General features: G+C 45.1%; 1 protein-coding gene across 2 annotated transcripts in view; it reads right to left on the bottom strand.

The window, feature by feature from the left end:
• Positions 1–454: 454 nt before the first annotated feature.
• Positions 455–10,495, bottom strand: part of setbp1 (SET binding protein 1) — a 34,746-nt gene continuing 24,705 nt past the window's right edge. For both annotated transcript variants that reach the window (XM_063897617.1, XM_063897618.1), the window contains exons 5-7: positions 10,254–10,461; positions 9,087–10,152; positions 455–5,263 (exon numbers count right to left, since the gene is read on the bottom strand). In XM_063897617.1, the coding sequence (XP_063753687.1) occupies positions 4,758–5,263; positions 9,087–10,152; positions 10,254–10,461 (1,780 nt within the window). In that variant the 3' untranslated portion in view covers positions 455–4,757. The remainder of the gene's footprint in view (positions 5,264–9,086; positions 10,153–10,253; positions 10,462–10,495) is intronic.

The raw sequence follows: 10,495 nt of genomic DNA, 5'->3' as shown, positions 1-10,495 counted from the left end.
CCACTCAGCTCCATCCAATAGCAGAGCAGCCTGCAGCCCAGCCCACATAGAGCAGACACTGATGGGCTAGTGCAGGGAGGACTTAGAGATGTAGGCTTGGCTAATGAACGAGTACGAGAGTACGAGCATGTAGGTGTGTGTGAGCGTGTAAGCGTGTGTTTGACTGAGTGAAACTGTAGCATAATCCAATGAGAGGATTCCCTCTCCTTTAACCGCAACGAGCAAACACATGTCGGGTAGTACTCATCACTGAGACCATCTGATGTTCGGCATTAACAGTGCAGCAAACCCTCCTCATCTCGCCCCCACACACACATTAACATGCATGCTGCAAACACTCACACACAGAATCTAATTTTATCGGCCTTATCTCGGCATGTGACAAAGCAGTTTTTTTGGTAATCATAATATCTAACACAATCATACCAGAAAATAAAACATATGTGCCACAATCAGCTGTCAATAAAGTCATTTATTATTTCACACAATGGATAACATGAACAACTTCAACTGTAGTTCTTCTTAATAAGTGCTCAACGCTGCCAGCCAACAGAAGGGTAGCAAAAGAATGAGCTTTTCTTTCTGCGGAAAGAAAAAAAAACAAAAAACCTACAAGATCATGAAAGATAAACATGACCAAAAGCATGCCAGCGGACATGGATATACATATATGTTGCATGTATATATGTGCTTAAGACATATATCTGTATGCCGGCAAATGCAAATACAAAATATATGTGTACATTTACACATACATACTGTGAAGGATATATGCATATGCATGCGCATCTAGTATTTACTCTATATGTCAAATATTTGCGGTTTTTAATATTCATACAATGTACAAAAATGCTTCATGAATTAAAAAATTCATTACAAAAAGAAACATATCAAACAATGTACAAGTCTTGCTCCAAATTCAATTGAAATTTCGGCTTGTCTAAAATATTTATGCATACAATCAAGTTGAGCATGCAAATAAAGGAAACCCACTCTAGAAAAAGGTTCAAATACACTATGTATACAAACTAAAATATGCCCACACTGTTAGAAGAGCTCGCTTTGTGCTCTAGAGAAGAACATTTATTGGTTTTCTCAATGCTTCATATGCACTTTCAGCTTTGAACAACATTATAGCTTAGAACTGTAACATATGCTGTGAGGATGACTGCATGTACATTTATGAGGCTCTGTCTCACGTGACCCCTCACTCCATGTGTAGGACACTCATCACAGCATGCTACAAAGGGAATGGGGGGTGATCAACATTTGGGTGCCATTATATCCCCTTCTAGTCGCTGTAGTGAACTGTAAGTGTAGACTTCAGTAAGTACACCCCAATCACTGATGCAAGATCTGACACCGCTGCGCTGCCCTTGATGCTAGCACCAAAGACAAATTGAAAGATCCTTACATCAGTGATCAGGGGCCTCGTGTAGCCACTGGTCCAGATAGGCTGCTAAATACAGTACAACAACAGTGACCTTGAACCCTTTTCACAGCCACATCCCCTCTGCAGTCTCTGTGTAGAGTGAAAGCTCTGGATTAGGACAATACTTGTCAGTGTTAGAAGGCACCGGAGCATTGGCTGGTAGGAGAGACAGACAGGACAGACAACACCTGGGGTCTTTAACTCTTACATCAGAAACCGCGCTGACTGACCACAGTATGGAGTAAGCTGCCGAGCGTGTAGTCCCTACACCTCACGGACCACACATCTAGACCTCATCCTCACCACAACAGACTGCAGGCCCACCAAAAGTCAAGCAAAGCAAGGTTAAGCACACTGACTTTAGGACGAGTGTATTTTTGGCTATTTCCTCTGAGGGCTCCCCCCCCCCCCACACACACACACATCCCTCTTGCTTACTCTTCACGCTACTGCAATGCCCCAACTGGCTGCGGGCAAAATAGCTGCGAATCAGCGGGGATTCCTATTTTTGGTTGAGTGTACTATAGAGGGGCTTTCATCTTCCGAGAACTTGTAGAGGTGTGATAAGGCAAACTATTTCAGCATTCTGTGTAATTTAACGGACTGGAATGATGACTGTCAATGTACAGCAGAATTTGTCGAATAGAAAAATCAGTAAGGGTTATGATTGTTTGTATTATTTTTTTTTGGGGGGGGGGGGGGGGGTCTTGAGCAGTCTATATATCGAGAGAGAGAAGGTCTACTGTGGTTTTAGGAGACAGTCCCTGCATAGCCGAGGCCAACCGGTATCCATGCAGGATGGACATACTAACACTATTTACAACAAACACTTCAATACTGTAGTTTTACATCTGGTTAAGGCTGTACTGCATAGAGCTGCAGTCACTATAGTTTTCAGGAAATGATAGTCACTTTCTGCACAACTTATTACAAATTATTACTGGTATTATTCACAATTCTTGTTACATGAATTCATTTTATTCAGTAAATAAGACCACTTATTTCTCTTTGTCGAAGGGTGGACCCAGAACAGAAATTCCTTTTAAGGTCATCGCCAGGCATGGCCTGATGCATAGCAAACAACAGTGTAGGAGAACGTGGTTTCCATGACAACGTCCTCTGTTCCTCCTTTGCCAAGGACGTAACCGGTTACATGTTGTAAATAACTGGTTGAATGCTGGGCAGAGCAGATGATCTTCAATTATATTGGGGACATTGAGTACAATCGATATCTCTGGATAGAAACACATCTGATACGGTGGCACTCTCTGCTGTACAGCACGATGTAGGCCAGCACACAATGTGTCTTCAATAGAGTTATATCAGATTGTATTCATCAGTCCAGCCTTTCTAGTTCTGTTATGATGATATGAGTCGAAAACTAGACCGGCATAGTGCCCTGTGACAGAGGATGCTGACCATGGAAGCTGTGAAGGGACACAGGCAGAGTCAGGGTTGAAATGACTAAGACACATGCGTCAATGCACAATCATGGATATTTTGGGACAATTTCTGGGCCACTCTTTGCCGCTTGATATTTATCAGGTCAAATGTAATTGGTGAGAGAAAGAAACAATAAGGCACAAGTTGAACTGCTGCCACTGAGAATCCCACCCATCCCAAAGAAAACAGAATCTCCTGAAACAAAACTAACAACGTCGCCAAAGAAACACTGATCCATTGCTTTTTTTTTTCTTCTGAAATACGTATTTGAGAAAAATACCAACCACTACCCAAAGTCACATATACTGTAGATAGAGTTTACCAGAAGCTTGACATATTGACACAGAAGATCCAAGATGGCTACATTCTAGAGTGCACATAGGAATGCTTTACATTGGTGCCAACATGGTTTGTCAAACTCTGATTTAGATTCTTTTAAATAATACATCCTTACACTGAATACTGAGACTTTGGTTTCTAAATCTAAATACTGGATTTACCTTAAAAAAAAATATTTCCACAGATATGGATTAGAAATCCTGTAAAGTAGAAAGACTGGGATTAGCTTTTCAAAACACTGACTGTGAGCCCTCTTCATCTGAACTGTCCAATCAGGATTCAGATCTGGGCTGCGGTTTGACGCTTTTGGCTGCGTAGCCTGCATATACAAATTGATTAAAATAATGCATGTTCTCTGGAATGGATATCCACACCATCGAAGGCCAAAACATAAGGCTGGAACAAGCATGTAAGTGCTGCATTTGATTGATGCAAGAGTATGGTTTTTTCATAGTGCAATAAACCAATTTTAAGGTTTACCAAAATCACACCTGATATTCCTCCTGTATGCAATGCCCCCTGGATATAAACACAATAATGAGTGTATGAATGAATATACGTGGTTCTTTCTGTCTGAAAACAAACTTGTCTTGAGTCGCACCCATGTCTGTTTTTGGTTATAAAACAATACACAACTTTCATTGTCTATGGTACAACAATACTATTTGATATACTGTATGCCAGTACATGTCTTTGAGCTGGTTTCTCATTGTACAAGGCAGGCAACAGTGGACTTTGTTTCTATGTACAGTCTGGGACAGTCTCATCCACCATATTGCCTTTATGTCTCTGCTCAGGACATGATTGAGCAGAGAATTAAATGAGACGGGGTAAGTTGAGGGAGCACAAGCAATAGGAGATGTAAAACATGATTGGGAGTAGATGAGAGGACAAAAGGACATGAAGTTGATTGGCAGGCACCAGGGAGGGCTAAAGAGTTGGGGTGAGTGTCGAGCGGGGAGGGGGACAAGGGGTGAGGAGCTGCCAGCAAGTATCGGTTACTCCTCAGAGAGAACGGGAAAACAAGGGAGGTACAGTTGACGGTGGGAGTAAGTAAACGGGTAAGGTGGCTTAATTACTGCTGTTTTATTCCTTTGTTCCTCAGAAAGGCAAAAATAAGCAGAGCTGCACAGTTTCATATTAACCATTCCTCCTCCCCTTTGCTGGTAAATATATGGCTAAAGCCACATTCAGATACAGTATCATAACGTACCATACACATCACTGTATCAGATACATAAAGAATCACATAATAGCCTACACTATCATAAGTACCACACACTTTTATAGCATCAGATTCAGTATCAAATAGTACCATATAGTGCCATTGTAAATGAAGGTCCAATGATTCCTTGAAAGGCTCATCTCTTGTTGGGTTTAGCAAGCAGAGGGATTGTACTGGAAGTGTTCCCTCCTCCTGCTCTGCCACTGACCCTCTGTCGTCCTCAAGTCAAAGTGCACCAAGGAGTCCCGGAAGGGCACTGCATCAGAAACAGCACCAACTGCTCTCCACTCGGATACAGAGTTGCTCTCTCCCACGGGTCTAATGACAGGAAGGATCCCATAACTCGTCCCTGCTGTGGGCCCGGCCTCTGCGCTTCCCCCCTTTGGCCAGAGGAAGCACAGACCGCGCTTGATGCACAACGGTCTCAATTGTTGCTGAGATGGAATCGTGATTTGCGAACTCCAGAGGCTCGGGGGTCAAGCTTGGCCTGAGGCTGTGCCTACCTGGCAGGTCATCACACCTCTCCAGGACAGGCATCCCCAAAGTCCTGCCATCACCTTTCCTCCCGGCAAACATGTCCGAAACCCGACCATCAGCCCGAGCTTCCACCCTCCTGATAGGCGGCTCGCATTCCTCTATGGGTTGTTTACGGGGCCGCCCTGGCCGTCTTTTGACGACATTGTTTCCTGTTTTGGCTTGTCGCTGCAGGCGCTTGGCACGGAGGATCTTCTGCACATGCTCAAAGTTCAAAGAGTGCATCCTCCTCACGTCCTTCTGGATCTGCTCAACCTCGCGCCGCTTATACCTTCGCTTACCAGGAACATCTGGGTGAAGAGAGAGGGAGCATGAGTGAGGTGATACATCACAAGGTAAATAAATAGCAGAGCAAAAAAGTAAATAAAGAGTTTTTCATGCATGTCAGTCAAAATCAGGAGCATTGGAAAGGCCAGGAAATACATCGTGCCAATTGAGCTCATGGTGAGAATATCTTTTTTCTTTTCTTTTGCTTCAAGAGCTTCCTGCTAATTTTGACATATTCATGTAAGCCTTTCAAAGCCCAGCTGAGCCAGGAGAGCAGATCCTATCCTGTAATTGTCTCCTAGAGAGCAGAGAGGAGAGGGGAGAGGAGGAGATCCCATTCTTCTAGCAGGAAACCCACAGAAATGTCCCCTTCAACCATTTTAAATGTCGCTACACAATAATAACCCTGTGCATCTGGAGGAGAGGCTGCCAAAAAGCCAAACACACACACAAACACACATATTGCCACATTTATTCACATGCACAGACTCCGAAGGACACAAACACACACATGGGCAAACACGCACATGCACAAATAACCATCAGCAGTTCAGAATGGCTGAGCAGAAGAAACTGGAGCCATATTGTTTCCTTCACACTGGTGAACTGGGCAGTATGCCCTTTACACACTGTTCTATCCTGTCTCTTTCCCCTTTCCCCATCACTCTCTTTCTCTTTTCCACTCCACTCTTCACGGGCGGCAATATGCTACTCTCTAATTTTCAATTGAACTGGTAACACTGCACCATTTCATTTCCGTCTCTATTTCAGAAACCGCTTCCTGGTCTGGGTCCATCTCTGTCATTCTTTTTGTTTCCCATCTCTGTCCTGTGTCTCAGCCCCCCCCCCCACCCCACCTCCCCCCTCTCTGCCTGGGCAATGTTCCCAGGGCTCAGACTGAGCCACAGCCAAAATGGAGGAAAAGCACAATCAGCCACCAGTCCCCAAGCAGTGTGCACACAACACGCTTGGTCTCTTTTCTTTATTGAGCTTTAACTCCTATTCCTGGATTCCCTAACCATCTCCTCTCTGCTTCCCCTCCAGAAGCATGCTTATGAAATGTAGAATGATTCGGTAGAGCTCTAACTAATGATGACTGCAATAAACCGGGGAAAAGCCAGACCAGTGCAAGATAAAATGGATGGAAAACACATTGAGAACATTTCTATTTCTTTCATAGAACATGGCATCTTGGGGTGCAATGATTTGCTTTTATGTCATCATATGTTGCAAAAGTCAGATCCAGCATACATTTAAAATTGTTTCATACAATTCTTTTACATTTAAAGAAAACAAATGGGACTGTTGAAGAAAATAAGAATTATATCCACTGAACATGTTGATTGAACTCATTAGGTTTAACTTAATATTATTGCTTTCCACTAACCTATTACAGTGATGTGAAATCTGTTGACATAATACATTTAATTAAAGTCAACGTTTCAGTTTTTCATGGGGGAGTGTTTGCTAATGAACTGAGAGTAAGGGAAGATAAAGGACGCCTGACCGCCCTCCATTTAAAACTCGGCCGAACATCTCACTCTATTGTTGCTCAAGAATTCAGGGCAGACAGTGAAATTAGTCTAATGCAGAAAGCACTAAGTAGCAGTGGTTTACGAGCTACACAGAAGTGTGCACACGCTCAGCTCTCTCTCACACACACATACACACACACTACAAAGTAGCAGATATTTATGAGCTGCATACACGGAACATAAAACCAGTGACCTTCAGCAGGGTGAGGGGCCGTATAGCACTGAGGACCTGTTTCTCTGGAGTAGGAAGTCCCTACTACACAGGGATGCAGGCTCACAGGCCGGGTTTCAGACTGGACAAAGTGAGTCTTGATGTTTATCATTTTGTGAGTGTTTCTCTGGCTGGAGTACATGCATTTGTTTAAACAAGTCATGTGATACAAAGGCTTATTTCTCGCTAATTCGGTAGAAGATGACCTGCTTTATGCAAATATGCACGTGAGAGATTGCTGTCAGCTGCAGTAAGACCAGCTGATTAGTGAGAAAAAAAACACACAGACACACACAAACTCATGCATAAAAAATGTAATCACCACTAACAAGTTCTACTGAGGAATAATTTACAAACCCGTAGCCTAACCATAGTTGCATGCTCAGACAGTTATATGAATGTTGCATCTGTGTCAGCTTGTGAAGGGGGACCTGTCTGACTGTGTGTGAATATGTGTGTGTATCAGAGTGGGTCCATGAGAACATGTATGGTTTGTATGGCATGCATGCGTATGCACACGCGCTTGTCTTTTAATTGGGCTAAGGATGTGAAGTGAGGCGGGGCAGGGAGAATGGGGAAAAGAGAGGGTAATGGGGGAATGAGGGGGAGGGGAGAGAAGGGGGGAAAGCAGAAAGAGAAGAGGGGAAGCGAGAGATAGAAGGGGGAAGGGGAGGAAGAGGGACACGGGGAAGTCAGAGTATGGATGTTGGGATTGAGGGAGAGAGGCAAAGGAGGAAAGCAAGGGCAAGAACTGCAGCAGCAGCACAAGGGAGAGGAAGAAGGACATGCAAGTAGAAGAGGCATAACAACACTGAAGGGATAATGTGCAGGGGGGGGTAGTGCGTATATGAGTCATCGGTCCTAGATCCCCTGGGGTGGGGGGGGGGGTGTATTTTAACTGAGCCCCTGGTTTCTCCTCCCCACCACTGGACGAGGCCCCAGTCATTAAACCCCTGGCTGCCAGCCAGCTCTTTTAACACAGGCAAGGGCCTTTTACGGCGTGTCTGTAGAAAATAAATCACACTGTGTGAATAATATATCTCTGGCAGAAGCATTGGCAGGAGAGGAGGAAGGGAGGGAGGGAGGGGAGGAAGGAGAGATTGGTGAATTATAGTCGTCTCCATCCATGCATTACGTTCTCTCTATCCCCAGCCAGATGTGCTCAAAGACAACAGAATACAGAATGTACCAAAATACACATTAGCTTGGAAGTGAGAATTTGGGGTTACCCTGCCTCTTTGTCCGCTTTGAGTCCCGATAATGCTGTACATAACACATTCATATATAGGATTTGCTTAATGAGTGGTGTGCCAAGTACATTTCACTTTTACTAAATATGTGATTCAGTCTCTACACATGCAAATAACCATCCTGTTATTACTAGGGAACCGAATGAATTATTGGACACCAATTATTTTGCTCCTGATTCAGCTTTGTTTATACTTCTTAACCTTCCAAGTTTAAGATTATTCATAACTAACAGCAAGATGCTACATATTAAAGCACACATCTGCTTTGCTGTAAACATACAGCCAACCCTCACTGCAGGGATGAGCACGCTGCAATGCTTGTCTAAGCCATGTCAACATTTTGTTAAACTCACTGGTTCTGTGGTAATACATGTGAGATTTAGAAAACTCTATGTTCAGCTTTATTTGCTGTGTACAATAGAAGTCACTGTCATCTGTCCTTTTGTTTCACTATTAAAATGATGATCTGCCCTCTTCCTTATAAGCAGTTCTGTTATGATGTCCATTGCTGTGTGAAGCTACTGTCAGCAGAAAACACTCCCCGCTGATGCCTCATATCAAAAGCTTTCCACAGGTGAGCCGTAAGGGTTTTTATTTTGATGTAGCAACGTTGAACAGTGGCCATAAGTGAACAGGTTGGATAAATCAACAGGCGGTTATTGCAGATTGGTCTAACCCCAAACCTCCAACACATCATCCAAGTAAGCAATACATTTTACCATAATGCTGAAAAAAAACCCAGTTCTGCTGTAATGCTTTCTGGTCATGGCAAAAGGACAGTGCACTCCTTTATAAATGCAGACTGTAGTTTAAAAAACAAACAGGTAATCCTAATGTAAGTGGTTCTTACCATTGAGGGCGGGACTGGAGCAGTTGTTCATCTGTCCGGGATCCTGCCTGGCAGTTTGGAACGACAGTAAGCCCTGATCTCCAAACACAGTGAGCCTCGTCTTCCTGCTCCTCCCATCGCATTTGTCCTCCCGCGACCCCAGAAACAGGTCAGAAGCTGACTCCGACCGCTGCGATTGGCTACTGTAGCTGCTCATGAAGCTGTTTATTGGCTGCCGTGTCTGACGGGAGTGGAACTGGCTGTCAGCGAGAGAGTGTGTGGACAGCTGGTCCGACTCAAACATCCCTAAGCTGGATCCCATGCTTGGGCCTCTACCACTGCCCCTCTGCTTCTCCAGATGCTTTGAAGAGCCTTGATTGGCCAGGTCCCTCCTGTCACTCAGCATGCTGAGACGTGCATTGGTCTTAGCTCCGCTGAAGAGCCCACCCAACTCCTGCCGGTCTCGCAGTGACAGGAGGGGCTCATCCTTGTGCTTATGTTTGTGCTTGTGTTTCCTCTTATGGAGGCGAACCCCGGCGAGACCCCCTGCACTGCCACTAACCAGGGATCCCAGGCCCTCTGCTCTTACAGAGGGTCCCTGAAGTGGGCCGCTGGCACTGCGAAGCTTGCCCCCCGGCTGGAGCTTTGAGTGTCCACTGGTGTGGAAAGCCTTCGGAGGGGGCACAGCCGGCCTCATGAAGGGAGATGGAGGTGCAGGTCCCATCGAGTGGTGGGGCAGGTAATATGGCGTAGCAGGGGGAAAGTAGCCCAAACTCAGAGGAGGTGCGTAAGGCATCGCATACGGTGCTGCATAGTAATTTCCCCCTGCCAGTGGATAACCATATCCTTGAACAAAAGGCAGCTTCGATGTGATTGGCTCGCTGGCTTTGGCTGGACGGCCGCGCCTCCTCTTTGCCTTCAGATCGGCGCTCCTACGGAGGTACGAGCTGGAGTCGCAGGGGTAGGAGTCGTAGGTCAGAGGGTAGTAATGATGGAAGTTGAGGCGGAATATGGAGGGATATGTGTGCTGGGGGTAGCAGGTGTATCGTCTGTGAGACACTCGTAGCTGCTGGAGCTTTACCACAACCTGCAGAGAGAAGACACGTTTAGAGAAATACACCAAATAAAATGCACAAATAACGGGGCTGGATTTATATGACTTGCAACATTTATTTTACTGTTCCTTACCTCCTCCAGCTCAGAGAGAAAGTGGAGATGATCCCGGCTCTGTAGGCACTTCCTCTTCCGTCGATGGTGTTTTTGTTTCTTTTCCTGCAGTGACAGGAAGTTGTCAACAGCAGTAACTTGCCGTTCACAGCGTGCTTTGCTGCCCCTGTTGGACGCTTCCAGGGCTGCAGCCTCCGCAGCCTCAAACCCACACAGATCGAACGAGTACCTGCGTCAATACAACATGAAACATGAAATCCCAT

The sequence above is a fragment of the Eleginops maclovinus genome, chromosome 12 (genome assembly GCF_036324505.1).
Source record: "Eleginops maclovinus isolate JMC-PN-2008 ecotype Puerto Natales chromosome 12, JC_Emac_rtc_rv5, whole genome shotgun sequence".
Lineage (NCBI taxonomy): Eukaryota > Metazoa > Chordata > Actinopteri > Perciformes > Eleginopidae > Eleginops > Eleginops maclovinus.
The sequence above is the reverse complement of the archived record's forward strand: the minus strand, read 5'-3'. Positions and strand labels throughout refer to the sequence as shown.